The 17219-nt window shown below is 41.1% G+C and overlaps 1 protein-coding gene across 1 annotated transcript in view; it reads left to right on the top strand.

The window, feature by feature from the left end:
* Positions 1–17219, top strand: part of vta1 (vesicle (multivesicular body) trafficking 1) — a 334690-nt gene that overhangs the window by 171416 nt on the left and 146055 nt on the right. Inside the window, exon 4 of the mRNA XM_072264791.1 lies at positions 8621–8696. Within this exon, the coding sequence (XP_072120892.1) occupies positions 8621–8696 (76 nt within the window). The remainder of the gene's footprint in view (positions 1–8620; positions 8697–17219) is intronic.

The following is a 17219-nucleotide window of genomic DNA, read 5'->3' as shown; positions in this document are numbered from 1 at the left end:
CCATCATCATTTGTCTTTGTCTTCCTCTTGCTTTCTTCCCTTCAATCCTTCCCATAATTACCGTGCATTCTAACTCTTCTTTCCTAATCACATGTCCAATGAAGTCACGTTGCCTTTTCATGATCTCATAAATTATTTCTCTTTTTGTGTTTGCTCTGTTCATGACATCCTCATTAGATATTCGTTTCATCCATGATATTCTTTGCATCCTCCTCAAAAAACACATCTCTGCTGCTTCAATTCGTTTCCTCGTGTTACTAGATATTGCCCCACATACTGAGCCATATAACATAACTGGATAAACATAACATTTCAGTATTCTGAGGCGAGTTGTCATGCCTAGTTTAGTATTGGTCAGTATACTCTTCATTCTCATAAAGGTGTCTTTTGCCATCCTTACTCTTCTTTTGATGTCCAAGTCGTACCAGCCATCTGATGTCACCTGGAATTTTCCAGGTCCACGAGCGTCTTGGATGGTTTTTAAAGTAGGTATTCATAATAACCTGATTATTCATCTTGCACCATTCTACCCATTTCTCACCTCTTTCATTTCTTTCCCCTAGTCCAAATTTTCCTGTGGTATTTCCATCAGCACCTAGTCCTACATGGAGTATTACAGCTCTGAAACAGCCCTTTGGTTCATCTAGTTCATACTGAACTCTAAAGTGTAAATGTAAAAATACATTGAATCTGAAATAATTTTATAAAGAATTGAATCTTTAATGAATGCAATAAAAAAACAAAATAATACAACTTCATACTCTCCAAGTGGAATATCTTTACAGGTCCATTGTCTTATGGGAGAGAGGGCATTGTCTCAAAATAAGCATTTGGCTATTTAGGAGGCGAGATGGTGGAAATATTTCTCCTGAGGACTGAGGGTCTCCAGAGCTCTCTTCCTGAAAGACTAATTGGAGTAGAATATTCTCTCAGGCAGGCTAAGGGGCGCAGCAATGTGAAGTTGAACATAGAGCATACAACGGTATAGGCCTTTTAGCCCTCCATGTTGTCTTGACCTTTCAACCTACTTTAAGATCAGTCTAACCCTTCCTTTCCACGTAGCCCTCCAGTTTTCTATCATCCATTGCCTCATGTATCTGCCTCTGCGACCACCCCAAGTCATTACATGGACCTGCCACTCTGCGTACAAAACCAACCTCTGATCTCCCCCATCACCTTAACATTATGCCTCTCATTTTGGCCGCTTTCACCCTGGGAAAAGGTTCTGGCTATCAATCTATGCTTTTTATCTTATTATGCACTATTATCAAATCACCTTTCATCCTCTTTCACTCCAAAGAAAAACGCTCTCGATCACTCAACTTTCTTTTATAAGCTATGTTCTCTAGCCCAGGTAGCATCCTAGTAAATCGCTTCTGCATCCTCTAAAGCTTGCACCTCTTTCCTATAATGAGGTGACCAGAACTGAACACAACACTCCAAGGTTGCCGTAAGATCAATAATGAGTTGCTGACTGGTTAAGCAAGCTTGAGGAGCTGAATTAGCCTCCTTGTAAATCTTTTCTGCACTCTTTCAAGTTTAATAGCAGCTTTCCTATAGCAGAGTCACCAAAACCGAACACAATTCTCCAAGTGCGGCCGCACCAGCTTCCTGTACAGCTGTAATAAGACCTCCCAACTTTTATACTCAATGTCCTGTTTGATGAAGACCAGTGTGCCAAAAGCCTTCTTCACTACCTTGACTACCTGTGACTCCACTTTCAGTTAAACAGTGTACTATAACACTCCCCCAGGCCCTACTGTTCACTGTAAAAGTCCTATCTGGATTTGATTTTCTAAAATGCCGTACCGTATACTTACCTGGTTTCGCAAGTCAAGGTGATGGTGGATAGGTTAGGGTGATCGATAGCGACAATCACAGTGATGTCAGTGAAATTGAGTTTGATATCATTTATAATAGAAGGGGTTTCCTCCTTTGATTGCTCCTGGATGACTTATCATCCACGGGAGGTTCACGAGAATGATTCCGGGAATTAATGTATGAGGAGTGTTTGATGGCTCTGGACCTGTACTCGCTGGAGTTTAGAAGAATGAGGGGGGGATCTCACTGAAACCTACTGAATACTGAAAGAGATGTTTCCAGTAGTGGGGGAGCCGAGGACCAAAGCACACAGCCTCAGAATACAAAGACATTCTTTTAGAACAGATATGAGGAGGAATTTCTTTGGTTAGCAGGTTGTGAATCTGGAATTCATTGCCACAGACAACTGTGGAGGCCAAGTCATTGGGTATATTTAAAGCAGAGGTTGATAGGTTCTTGATTAGTAAGGACGTCAAAGGTTACCACAAGAAGACAGGAGAATGAGGTTGAGAGGAAAAATAAATGAGCCATGGTCAAATGGCAGAGTAGACTTAATGGTCTTAATTCCGTTTATATGTCTTGTGAAGGAAGTTAAAATAAGGTGTTGGTAAAAATCTGGACAACTCTTTTCAATTAACAGTGCTGTTAGGCAATGTCCAGAAGCATTGTCAGCAGCAAGCAAGCCTTTGTTTTGCCAAGTTCTTTGTTATAGGATATATTCAATGAATAATATAATCTTAGAAGAACAGTGCTCGAAGATTAGCTTCAGAATATCATTTAGAACTCTGATTCTCTTGTGTAGTTGAATAGCATAGGCTTAAGCTTCCAGTTATTAACACAAGAGATTCTGCAGATGCTGGAAATTCAGAATAATGCACACAATATGCTGGAGAAACTCAGCAGGTCAGGCAGCATCTATAGATACGATTAAACAGTTTACATTTCAGGCCTTTCATCGGGACCGGAAGGCAAGTGGCCGGAATGGTGACGTGTATGTACTCTGATAACAAATTTTACTTTGAACTTTGTGAATAAGAAAATGGGGCGAGGGGAAGGAGGACAAACTGACAGGTGATAGATGAGAGCGGGTGAGGGTGGGGAGAGGGGGAATGAAGTGAGAAGCTGGGAGGCAATAGGTGGAAGAAGTAAAGGGCTGAAGAAGAAAGAATCTGATGGGACAGGAGAGTTGGCCATGGGAGAAAGGGAAGGAGAAGGGTACCTGAAGGAGGTGATGCGAGGATGAGAGGGTGAGGAGAAGAGATGGGGTAAGGGAGAAATCAGAATGGGGAATTATAAAAGAGAAGAGAGGGAGAAATTGCCGTAAGTTTGAGAAATGGCAGCATGCACATCAATATCTCTGAATTCTTCCAACAATTTGTTTGCATTGATTCCAGTCACTCTGAGCTTTGCCTCCACAGGTTATCTCTGGCTATCCTGAAGCTTACTGTAACTATTTCAGTCCTTGTGAGGAATGTATGTCAGAGCATCCTCTTCCAAAAGAGCCCCCTTTCACATACTTATTGAGAAGAGTAGTTATCTTTTCTCATCATTCACTCCATCTGAGAGACACAGAGCAGTGATGCATAGAAACAGGCCTTTGGCCTAATGAATCCATGCCAACCATAGTTCCCACCCAACTAATCCCAATTTTCTGTGTTCAGCCCATATCCCTCTAGGCCCTGCCCGTCCAGTTGTCTTTCCAAGTACTTCATAAATAGTACTATTGTACCTGCCTCAACCACTCTCTATGGGGCTCACTGCATACACTCACCACACTCTACATGAGAAGTGCCTCTTAAATTATTCTCTTCTCACCCAAAGCTATGGTAGCCTAATGGATAGTGCCATGCTTTACAGCACCTGCTGAAAGATTGTAGTTCAATTCCTGCCATTGTCTATAAGGAGTTCATACCTTCTCCCTTGAGTTTCTTCCGAGTGCTCCATTTTCCTCCCAAATTCCACAAAGATGAACAGTTAGGGTTAGGGTTTGGGTTTGGGTTTGTGAGTTGTGGGCATGCTATGTTGGCGCCAGAAGCGAGGCTGTATTCAAATAAAGTTAATCTAATCTTATGCCCCCTAGTTTTGGACACCCCTTCCCTGCGGATAATACTGTTACCATCTTCCTTATCTCTGCTTCTCATAATATTAAACACTATTATAAGATCACCCCACATTCTCCTAAGTCAGAATCAGATCAGAATTAGAATCAGGTTTAATATCACTGGCATATGTCATAAGATTTGTAAACTCTATGGCAACAATACAATGAAATATATGTTAAATAAATACAGAGAAAAAATGAATTACATTAAGAATATATGTATATTTATTCTTATATATATGTATATTAAGTATTTAATTTAAAGTAAGTATACAAAAAAAAGAAAGTGTTCATGGGCTCAATGTCCATTCAGAAATTGGATGGCATAGAAGAAGAAGCTGCTCCTGAATCGCTGAGATTGTGCCTTCAGGCTTCTGTACCTCCTTTCCGAGGGTAACAATGAGAAGAGAGCATTCCTGGGTGGTGGGGATCCTTAACGATGGACACCAAAATTGCTACTTTCCTGCGATCAGCCGATATCTTTCCAACCTCAGCCCTCCATGTACCTATCCAAGTACTTCTGAGACGATACTGCTGTACCTGCCTCAACCACTTCATCTGACAACTCGTTCCATATAGTCACCACTCTCTGTGTGGAAAAATTTGCCCCTCAGGTCCCTTTTAAAGTTTTGCACTCTCACCTTAACCATATGCCCCTCGGCTTGGCCTCCCCTAGCCTCGGGAAAAGTCTCCTTATCTGTGCCTCTCTTAATTATAAATATTTCTGTAAGATTGCCCTCATCTTCCTTCTTTGCAAAGAATATAGATACAACATTCCCTGCAGCTTCATTGGAAAATGTTGTGCCCCCTCAGAGTCTGCACTTGTTGACTCCACCCACAAGAAAAATACACAGATTTGCAAGTTTTTAGAAACATTGAAAGCGGCCATTTCTGTCCTTAATTATGTTAATACTTTCAGAAGATCCTTCACCCACTTAATGTCTTTCAAGTCGTAGCATAACCATTTCACTTTTTCCTGGATCGTCATCAAACTGAGGGTCATATTCCATTGATTCTGAGCTTCAAAACCTCAGGCTTAAAACTTTTTCCATGATAACATCCTGCTCTTTATCCACCGCACTTCTCGGGTAACATTCTAAGCACTAACTTGCACTTTATCCAAGTTGATAGGGTCATTCAATTGGTCAACACAGCAGATTTAACAGAAGTCAGGTGGGCACCAAACACACTGCTCTATCACTACAACTAACTGCATACAGTTTAGTACTAACAGAACACTGTGACAGCTTCAAAGTTAGAGTGGCAGGGGGTCAGATGTGAGGGGAGAAACTCCAGCATGCAATGCCTTACAGGGTGAGATTAGCACAGTTTTAGGGATAATCTTTGTAAATTAAGGACCTGTACCCTAAAAGAGTAAGCAACTTCATGGTGAAAATTTAGAAATTGAACAATGTAAATTGAAGAATGTCATTTTTCAGCAGTACAGGTTTCCCCTGCTCTCCAAAGGTGGAGCGTTCCTATGAAACAGTTCGTAAGGCAGAATGTCGTAAAGTGAATAAGGAATTACCATTTATTAATATGGGAAGATTTTTTGAGCGTTCCCAGACTCAAAAAATACCCTACAAAATCATGCCAAATAACACATAAAACCTAAAATAACAGTAACATATAGTAAAAGCAGGAATGATACGATAAATACACAGCCTATATAAAGTAGAAATACTTTTCAGCACTGCCTAGCGCAGCAAAAATCTCACGGCAGCACTCTCAGTGCAAGCGCTCTTGGCAGAAACACTCACTCCAGTAACCTTTAAGCTATGAAGCTGCTAAATCATACCAAATAACGCATAAAAATGCACAGCCTATATAAAGTAGAAATAATGTATGTACAGTAGCCAAACTCACTATTGCCGTATTTATTGTTGATGGTTCGAAGCCTTTAAAATCGTTCACTGCTTCGGGACACAGTTTCCTCCAAACAGCATTTCTCATCGAGGCTGTTAGCCTATCGAGAGCATCTCCAATGTTGGCGATTGCCAGTTTTATATTGTAGTCTTTCCAGATCTCTCGCAAAGACGCTTCGGAGTTGCCCTCTCTGTCAATGGTACTTACAATAAAACGCATCACATTTTGCGTATAGTAAGCCTTAATTGTGGCTATTAGGACTTGGCCGCACGGCTGCAGCAACAATGTCGTATTCGGCAGTAGGAACGCAACACGAATGTTACCGCCATACTCGGTAACGTCTGGTGGATGAGCAGCACAATTATTGACAATCACAAGACACCTATTATCGAGGTTGTTTTCTCTACAGTATTTTTCAACAAGAGGATTAACGTATCCACTTATGTACTCAGCACTTGGGTATCCCAACCACTTGGATGTGAACGGAACACAACGGGAAGTGTTTTCTTATCAACGCCTTTAAGTGCCCTCGGATTTTCTGAATGGTACACTAGTAGAGGCTTAAGGACAACATCACCAGTGGCATTAATAATAGGCATTAGGGTAAACCTGTCCTTTGATGCCTTGTGTCCCTTAGCCTTCTTTTCTTCTATCGAAATAAATGTCTTGCTCGGCAATTTTTTCCAATAAATTGCAGTTTCGTCACAGTTAAACACTTGCTTATACGAATAACCAAACGCCATTTCTCTCTGCGTATAAATAGTGCGAATGGTGGATGCAGGCAAGTTCAACACGTGGACAATGTCCTTACTTGGTTCACCATGATCGAAACGCTTAATTATGTCTAGTTTTACACTAAGTGTAACACCCTTACGAGCTCTTTTAGGCTTTTCCGATACCTTAGAACTCATCTTGCTAACAGATGCACAAAATAAATCGAGATAAAGCACATGTTTAAGCAATGGCGGCTAGAATGCAGTTCCGGGGGAGGAGCTTGGCTGTTTGGGCGTGCGCTGCCTTTTTTCGTAACAGTGAAAACACCTGTTAGCGAAAGCAGGTAACTAATGTAAGTCTTTCATAACAGCGAGGTGTCATAAAGCGAACATTTGGAAAACGGGCCATCTGTATATATTTATTTTAAAAATGTAGAGTAGTCGCAAGATTTCTGTTTTTATAATGTGTGTCTTGGGTTTCAGACTTGTACACTGCCTTCCTGTAGACATGTTTGGGTTGCTGCCTCATAACCCCATGGACCTGGGTTCAATCCTGACCTCTGATGCTGTCTTCATTAAATTTTTATCGATGGTCCAAAGAATGCATTCTTTCTGGATGCATCAAAGCAACTGCTCTGCATGTGACTGCAAGGAAGTGCAGGGACTTCTGGACACAACTCATCAGATCACAGGAACCAGCCTCCCCTCCATGGACCTTGTCTACACCTCTTGCTGCCTCAGTAAATCAGCCATCATAATCAAAAGCCCCAACCACCCCAAATATTCTGAATTCTCCACTTTCCCATTAGGCAGAAGATACAAAAGCCTGAAAGCACGTACCACCAGGCTCAACAAAGCTTCTTACTGAATTGAATTGACCTTGTTACTTACAACCTTCGTATACGTGAGGAGTAAAAAATATTTATGTTACGTCTCAGTCTAAATGTGCAATGTGCAATTTGTAGTAACTTATAATAGTACGTACAACAGGACAGTCAATATAACAAAAATGCAATTATATCAGCAGGAATTAATCAGTCTGATGGCTTGGTGGAAGAAGCTAACCTGGAGCCACTGTTATCAGACTCTTGAATGGACCTGTGGTACAACAAGATGGGCTCTTGACCTCACGACCTCACAATCTGGCTCGTTATCTTACACTTCATCGTTTACCTGCACTGTACTTTTTCACCTTTTTACACTTTATTCTCCATTGTTATTGTTTTACCTTGTTCTGTTTCAGTGCAATGTGTAATAATTTGATTCAGATGAACAGTATGACCAGTATCTAAGAGAAGTTTTTCGCTGTACCTTGGTACTGTTCAGACTATAGGACTTCACTAATCATAGAGAAGTTAAATAAAGGGAACAACTAAAAGGGAGCCAAAATATTGAGAATTTTAACATTTGATGGACTGGACACTGACCAGCTTGAATGCTTGAGTTAGATTTGCTGTCCTATAGTCAAATCTTGTTCTCCTGGTTTGACAGTATATTAACAGGGAAGTAACCTGCATCCTTTAAGTCTTTATGTGTACCTAACACTCAATGGCCAATGAGTGTATGTATGTCCTCTTTTGTCACTGTAGCCCATCCACTTTAAGATTCAACGTGTTGTGCATTCAGAGATACTCTTTTGCACAGTACTGTTGTAACACGTGGTTATCTTGAGTTACTGTCGCTTTCTTGTCAGCTTGAGCTAATCTGGCTTTTCTCCTCTGACCACTCTCATTACTAAGACACAGAACGTGCTGCTCTCTAGATATTTTTAGTTTTTTCACATAATTCTCTGTAAACTCTGTAAGAGCATATTGAAAAAACTTTACTGTAGCGGCCTCGCCCTAAAATTGGATATGGTTCAAAGTATGCCACCATATACTGCCCTGAGGTTCATTTTCCTTCAGGCATTCAGAGTAGAACAAAGAAATACAGAAGCAATGAAAAACAACACACAGACTAACAACCAACGTGCAAAAGAGGATTTAACTTTGATATTATTAGTAGCGTAATAGCAATGAGGGTTTGTACATAGATGGGTTATACCCATTACATGGTGTCAATCGATGTTTAATCCTGCCTTTGACTGGCATGATTTGAAATAGTACTTTGTTTTCCACAGAAACATGATCAAATCGTTCTACACTGCCAGTCTGTTATACGATGTCCTTACCGTGTTTGGGGAGCTCACTGAAGAGGTAAGTATGCAGACTATTTAACCAGGATCACATTTGAATTTTGCATTTCTGTTAATGTTGCAATGTGCCATGCTTATTAAGGAAAGTTGAAACTTAATTTTTAATATTTATATTTTAAAAGTGATTTGTGTATTGTTGCATGTATGTAGCCTCACTTTCAAGATATTCCAAAGAATTTCATAGCCAATGAGTTACTTTCAAATTGCAGTCACTATGGTTAGCTGGGCAATTACCACAGCCAACTCACAAACAGCAAATGCCTAGAGACCTTGATAAACTGACTGAATGATTAATCACTGTGGTTTTGGAAAGGATGGGGACAAGACTGTTTTTTGGAAATTTATGGAGGAAAGATTGAAGTGGAACCACTATCTTCAATCACGCCAAATACCCCTGAGGCCTCATCAACAAATCTGTGGAGCTCCTTCTGAGGACTGTCAAAAGTAGAGGAGATTTTTAGTTGGTGCCACAAAAGAATTGCCACTGTCATAACAATTTAACTAGAGAAAACTACTTAGAGGATTGTTTTTATTTCATCTTTTAGTGAGATCATGTGACCTAACTTACCCCCCCCCCCCCCACACCTCTACCCTTAATACATTTGGTTAACACTATGGATCTTTTAAATTAATGATTGACCTGGGGTCAATAACCATTTGTGGTGGAGTGTTCCAAACTCCTATCACCTTTTGCATATTGAAATATATTCTAACGACTTATAAAAGGCTTGGTACTGATTTTTAAACTCTTATTTCCTCCCTAATCATAAACACATGTAATATTTCTTCTCTCCCCATTTTAACAGTTCCCTGTCAAAGTAAATTTATTATAAAAGTACATTTATGTTATTATACACTACCTTGATGTCCAATTCTCGGAAAATTCATAGGAAAATAAAGAAATACAGTAGAACTCATGAAAATCTATACAGAAATAAGCAAACAGAAATAATACATAGACAGAAACTGACTGACAACCTTACTACCTTAAAACTTACCTTTACCATCTTAAAAGCATAAATTAATTGCCTCACTTGATTTAACCTAATAAATTCCCCAGAAATCCAACCTCCAGAGCTTTTTCTTATTCAGCTAAAACATTCTGTTGTCCGAGATAAAATGTCTGGTCTTTTGTTGGCCATTAGATTATTTTCTGTGCTTGTTAATAATCAGAGCACAGTGGTCCCCAAATTTTTTTGGATCTCCATTGCTTTTGTCTGTTCACCATTTTGGACATATAGTCCATTACTTCCATCTATTTTTTCTTGGGTCCAGACTGGATTACTTCATATTAATGTACATTCCAAATTGTTCACCACAGTTTTATCTCTTTACTTAATTCATGAACCCCCCTGTGATTTAAACTTTGCATTTCAGAATGTCTTTGTGTCTTCTGTATATGTGAATGCTTGGTGTTCCTATCCCATCATCAGTATCCTTTCACAGTTAGCACCAGATTACCATTCTTGTTATGTACTTCTAGAAGTGGAAATTTGGGATATTGCTGGAGCCTTGTTTATAACTGGTCCTCACTGAGATTGTGGAACAATTGTCGGACAATTATGGCATGTGTATCAGCATGGAGCAAAGGCGATATTGTGTTCAATTTTGGTACCCTACCGTAATATAGAAAGAGGCACTGGAGACTTACGAGGATGTTGCTGGGACAGAGAGGTTGAGCAGGTTGGCCATTGGTCATTGGAACACTGGAGAATGAGGGGTGACTTCACAGAGGTGGATAAAGTAATGAGGAACATAGATAGGGTCAATGTACATAGAATTAGGCATCAACATTTAAAAGGCATAGCTTTAAGGAGAGACATTTAATGAGAACCTGAGGGGTAACCTTTTCACCCAGAAGGCTGCCAGAGGAAGTGGCTGAGGCAGGTACGGTAACAGCATTTAAAAAGTACTTGAACAGGCACATGAATTGCTGAGTTTTACATGAGTAAGGGCCAAACACAGGCATGTGGGACTAGCTTAGATCAAAATCTTAGACAGCGTGGCCTAGTTGGGTTGAAGGGCCTCTTTCCCTGTGGTATCTCAAAGACGTTATTACTCCAATGAAAGGCAGATGGATTTCTGTCGAGGAACTAAATTCGAGAAGCTTGAGACCAAAAGTTGATGCTACCAAGCAGTAGTGATCTCTCCCCTCCTATTTGCTTCTGAAACCTGGTCTTTCATAGCCAGCACTTCCTTGGAATCTCTGACCAGTAAGTACATAAAGTGGAGGAGGAGCATGCAAGTATCGGGACCACTCCACTAACTGTACATCCTCTTGCTCCCATCTATGGAAGAGCTTGTGGTTCCCTGATTGGCTTCATTAACCGTCTCAGAACCAACAAAAACAAATTGGAAGCAAAGTATTCTCAATTCTGAGTATGTGTCACCATATGAGCCCAATTTCAACAGAAGATGCCTAATGTATTGGGTACTGAGTGTAGATTGTGAAGCTAACAGTGCATTTTATTGTGCAACACATCCATTCAAGAGTCTGAACTGCAGGATTGAAGCTCTCCTTGAGCTTGGTGGTACAGTTTATAGGTGGAGATGGAACAGAATCTGTCCACGCAGTTGTTAGTGTACAGGGAATTGAGTAAGGGGCTGAAGACATAACTTTGAAGATGAACAGTGTTTAGAATGTCAGGTGTTCTGATAGTGATATATAAGATCATGTGAGACATAGGCAGAGTGAAAGTACACTGTCTTTTTCCCAGGCTCGGAAAGCTGAAAACAGGAGGCATAGGTTTAAGATCAGAGATGAGAAGTTTAAGAGGGTTATTAGGGGCAACTTCATGCAAAGGGTGGTGCATATTTGGAATGAAATAGAGGTCGAGCTGGGCACATTAGCAACATTTAAATCAGAATCATCGGCATATGTCGTGAAATTTGTTGTCTTTGCAGCAGCAGTACACTGTGTTATGTGCCAGCAGCAATAGAGCACAGACACAGTTTTTAATGTTAAACAACTATATTTTCAGTATCTACCCAAAATATAGTCAATTAAACAAATTACTCCCCTAAACAAAACTTAACAGTGCTATGCATTTGTAGCTCACAAACGGTGTCAGGTTTGGGAACAGTTCTTCTTAAATCTTACTCAAACACAGTCCCAGAAATGGCAACCCAGATGATTCCAGAAATCCACGGAGACAGGTGAGGGAAAGAAACTTGTGAATCCACACTAAGGTGGCACAAGTCGGCAATCAGGGAAAATTCCAGAAGATCCACGCTGGGAAAACAAGATAGCAGTCACAGCAGACTCCAGACATTGAGTAGCCTTTCAAAATCCACCTAAGGATATCACAAGGTGACTGTCACGGAATATTCCTTAACACAAGTGGTCAGCACCTAACACACCCAAATCCATGTATGGGTTAATGAAAGGTGGTCACCACGGGAATACTCCAGAAATCCAAGTATGGATCATGTAAAGTGACAGTCACATATCCAATATGCACTGTGTGCTGCTAATTATCACAATCCTTTGGACATGGAGAAGGGTTAGACTCATGAACACGAGGAATTCTGCAGATGCTGGAAATTCAAGCAACACACATCAAAGTTGCTGGTGAACGCAGCAGGCCAGGTAGCATCTCTAGGAAGAGGTACAGTCAACGTTTCAGGCCGAGACCCTTTGTCAGGACTAACGAAGAGCTAGTAAGAGATTTGAAAGTGGGAGGGGGAGGTGGAGATCCAAAATGATGGGAGGAGACAGGAGGGCGAGGGATGGAGCCAAGAGCTGGACAGGTGATTGGCAAAAGGGATATGAGAGGATCATGGGACAGGAGGCCTAGGCAGAAGGAAAAGGGGGAGGGGGGTTAAAAACCCCAGAGGATGGGCAAGGGGTATAGTCAGAGGGATAGAGGGAGAAAAAGGAGAGAGAGAGAGAGAGAGAAAGAAGGTGTGTATATAAATAAACAACGGAAGGGGCTCGCAGCAAAAAAAATGTTGGCACGTAACAGCTGCAATACATAATAGTGCAAAAATAAAAATAAAAAATTGCAAGGTAGTGTTCATGGCTTCAGTGCCCTTTCAGAAATTGGATGGCATCCAGATAAATACACAGATATGTTTTTTTATTTAGAGATACAGCGCACTAAAAGGCCCTTCTGGCCCAATGAGCCCACACTGCCCAGTCACATCCATGCAACCAATTGACCTACTAACCCATGCATCTTTGGACTGTGGGAGAACACGGGAGCACCAAACTCCTTACAGAGAGCAGTGGGAAATTAACCCGGGTCACTGGTGCTGGAACAGCATTACAGCATAACCGCTACTTTACCATTGCCGATTGAGGACAAAGGGGTAAATGTGGGATTTGTTTTCTGGGCAACACACTTAGGATGGGCTAATTGGACCACAGGGTTTGTTTCCATGCTGAGTGACTCTGTGACAGACTCGGTGAGCTGAAAGGCCTGTTTCCATGTCGTATGATCTGATGACTCTATGGCCCTGATCACTGTGACTGTACCTGAAAAGTACTTCCTGCGCTGTGAATGGCTATGTTTGTGAGAACATAATGAAAGTCTGTTTTGTTGTTCACTGGGGACTAGGAAAGCGAGAGCCTGAATGATCTCCTGTTCCAATATTTCATTGTGGTTTCATTAGAGTAACTGCACTAAAAATAAATGCTGGGTTTTGTTTGCCTGAAGCCTATTTTGTGTTTTCCTGCAGCAGTAATCTTCTCATTTTGAAATAGTTTCTAAGATAAAATCTGTGTGAGAGGCTCACTGTGCAACATTAGTCTATGACAGTTGGCTTTCTCCAGTTCATTGTGTGACAGCGCTAACCTTTATAAGATTGTACTTGACTGAAATTTGGGACTGAAGTTAGCTTTGTAAGTAGGGCTTCCTGCAAGAAAAATGCAGCCGAATTAGATAACTTGGCATTTTGCTTATTTTGAGAGGCTGACCTACAAATCTACAACTGACAGAAACAATCAGCATACTGTAGATTGAATCTTCATACCTTGTTTAATAATGTAATTCTTTTAGTGAATTTAAGCTAATATTTATTGGAAATTTTTATGTTTTTTATGTGATTGGGCGTCAGGTGGAACTGGGTCCATTGTTTGTCATGTATACCAATGATCTGGCTGATAATGTGGTAAATTGGACCAGCTGGATCCTAGACTTCGTACTGGATAGCTGACAGATGATACAGATGGGCTCCCTCACCCCTGCCTCTCTGACCCTCAACACAGGTGCCCCCCTCAGGGTTGTGTCCTGAGTCCCCTCCTCTAATCCCTTCCAGTGGGATTGTGCTAATATGGTAAATTGGATCAGCAAATTTGCTAATGTGGTAAATTGGATCAGCAAATTTGCTGATGATACCAAGATTGGAGGTGTAGTAGACAGTGAGGAAGGTTTTCAGAGCCTGCAGAGGGACTTGGACCAGCTGGAAAAATGGGCTGAAAAATGGCAGATGGAGTTTAATACAGACAAGTGTGAGGTATTGCACATTGGAAGGACAAACCAAGGTAGAACATACAGGGTTAATGGTAAGGCACTGAGGAGTGCAGTAGAACAGAGGGATCTGAGAATACAGATACAAAATTCCCTAAAAGTGGCGTCACAAGTAGATAGGGTTGTAAAGAGAGCTTTAGGTACATTGGCCTTTATTAATCAAAGTATTGAGTATAAGAGCTGGAATGTTATGATGAGGTTGTATAAGGCATTGGTGAGGCCGAATCTGGAGTATTGTGTTCAGTTTTGGTCACCAAATTACAGGAAGGATATAAGTAAGGTTGAAAGAGTGCAGAGAAGGTTTACAAGGATGTTGCCGGGATTTGAGAAACTCAGTTACAGAGAAAGGTTGAATAGGTTAGGACTTTATTCCCTGGAGCTTAGAAGAATGAGGGGAGATTTGATAGAGGTATATAAAATTATGATGGGTATAGTTAGAGTGAATGCAAGCAGGCTTTTTCCACTGAGGCAAGGGGAGAAAAAGACCAGAGGACATGGGTTAAGGGTGAGGGGGGGAAAGTTTAAAGGGAACATTAGTGGGGGCTTCTTCACACAGAGAGTGGTGGGAGTATGGAATGAGCTGCCAGATGAGGTGGTAAATGTGGGTTCTTTTTTAACATTTAAGAATGAATTGGACAGATACATGGATGGGAGGTGTATGGAGGGATATGGTCCGTGTGCAGGTCAGTGGGACTAGGCAGAAAATGGTTCGGCACAGCCAAGAAGGGCCAAAAGGCCTGTTTCTGTGCTGTAGTTTCTATGGTTTCTATAGTCACCAACCTGTCGATCATGGTTGACCGGTCGATCTTTGAGACTTTCCCAGTAAATCCGGAAAAAAATCAAAAATAAATACACAAATACTGTTGTAATGTGAGCATTATAAAAATAAATAATACTAATTAGGATAATGGTAATATAGCAATACTTTGGCTACTGAAAGTAGTCCATTCTTTCTGCCTAGTGTGCATGTGTGTAGCTCCCCCGCCATGCACCGCATTTTCAGCGTAGCTTGTGCTGCATCAAAGTGACCAATTAGATTAGATAAGAGTACACGTTGTCGTAAACATCAGTATACGGCACTCGCTCGTGATATCCTGATAGCATGGCGGGGGCTCCACGAAAGAAGCCGAAAACATACAAATTCCATCCAGAATGGGAAGAGGAATTTCTATTTACCTTGTTGAAAGACAAGTGTGTATGTATGTTGTGCCAGCAAACACAAGCACTGACTGAAAGAGGGAATCTGGAGCGGCACCACAACACCAACCACCAGAAATTTAAAGACACCTACCCCCCAAAGAGCACAATTCGTTCCAGGAAAGTTGAGGAGCTGAAATCGGAGTTGAAGGCCCAGCAATCGTTTTTCACAAAACATGCTGCTCAAAATGAGGCTGCTATTGAAGCTTCATTTCGTGTAAGTCACCTTTTGGCTAAACACAAGAAGCCTTTTACAGATGGTGATTTATTCAAGGAAGCAATGACCATTACCACAGAGACTGTTTTTAATGACTTTAAAAGCAAAAACAATATCACAACCGCAATACATAATATACCGCTTGGCCCTGCAACAGTGACAAGGAGGGTGGAGTCACTGTCAGAGGACATGATCGACAAGTGTTAAAGGACTTGTCACTCTGTGAATACTCTTCACTACAGTTCGATGAATCCCTGGATGTAATGCAAACAGGACAGCTTGTTGTATTTGTCAGAATGGCTTCCCAGGATTTTACAACGAAGGAGGACTTCCTCACTCTTTTGCAATTAAGGGAGAGAACGAGAGGTGAGGATATTTACAATAAGTTTAAAAAATATGTCCGTGAAAATGACATCTCCATTCATAAACTGGTGGCAGTTACTACTGATGCGGCCCCGGCAATGCGCGGTGTGCACGTTGGTTTTATAGCACTGTGCTGTAATGACCCTGATTTTCCCAACTTCCTGGATTATCACTGTGTGATCCATCAGCAGGCCTTGGCTGGGAAGGTCGTGGACTTTTCTCATGTAATGACAGTGGTGGTCAAACTGATAAACTTGATTCGAGCAAAAGCGCTTCAGCACCGCTTATTCAAGGCGTGATTGGATGAGCTCGATGCCGCTTACGGAGACATAATTCTTCATGCTGATGTTCGGTGGTTGAGTCGCAGCAAAGTGCTGCAACGATTTGTTGACTTGCTGCCTGAGATGAAGACTTTTCTGTCGACAAGAAACGAGAAGCTGTCAGATGATGCGTGGCTACTGGATTTAGGGTTTCTGACAGACATAACGGCAAAATTAAAAGTACTTAACGAGCTCATAGAAAAAGACCGACACCTAACCCACATGATAAGCACAGTAAATGCGTTTAAGGCCAAGCTCGGTGTTTGGATTTCAAGTTTAAAGCATGGGAAGCTGACATACTTTCCCAACTTGGAAAAAATGTTATAGGCCATCAAGGAGAAAAATGCTTTTTACCCTGAGCAGTCTTGTGCTTACCGAGACAAACTGGCAATAGAGTCCGATTGGCGATTTGGGGAGTTAAACGTCATGAAAGATATTGCTGCATTTATTTCAAACCCATTTCTGCCAATCGATATAGAACAGATAGCAGCCAAATTCCAGCAAGTATTTGGTGTGCCAAGTGATACTGAAATAGAAATAATTTATTTGCAAAATGACATCAAGCTTAAAGCAAGATCAAGGGACAATGACTTTTGGGAGCTTGTCAGCAGGGAGAAGTTTCCTTATCTCACCACATGTGCTCTAAAAGTCAGTGCCTACTTCGGGTCAACTTATCTATGTGAAATTGCATTTTCACAGATGAAAATTATTAAATCTAAGTACAGGAGCTGTCTTACTGACAGACACCTCACAGATTGTCTGACTGGCTGTCTGTAGTTATGAACCAAATCTCAGGGAACTAGCAGAAAGTATTCAGCCCCAGTCATCACACTGAATGCAACAGTCAATTTTTATTCATTTATTTTTCATGTTAAAATAAAATTAGATTAGATTAGATTATGAGGACACTCAGTCCTCGTTTATTGTCATTTAGAAATGCATGCATGCATTAAGAA

This window comes from Mobula birostris, chromosome 8 (assembly GCF_030028105.1).
Source record: "Mobula birostris isolate sMobBir1 chromosome 8, sMobBir1.hap1, whole genome shotgun sequence".
Classification (NCBI taxonomy): Eukaryota; Metazoa; Chordata; class Chondrichthyes; order Myliobatiformes; family Myliobatidae; genus Mobula; species Mobula birostris.
This window is presented reverse-complemented; position numbering and strand designations above follow the sequence as displayed.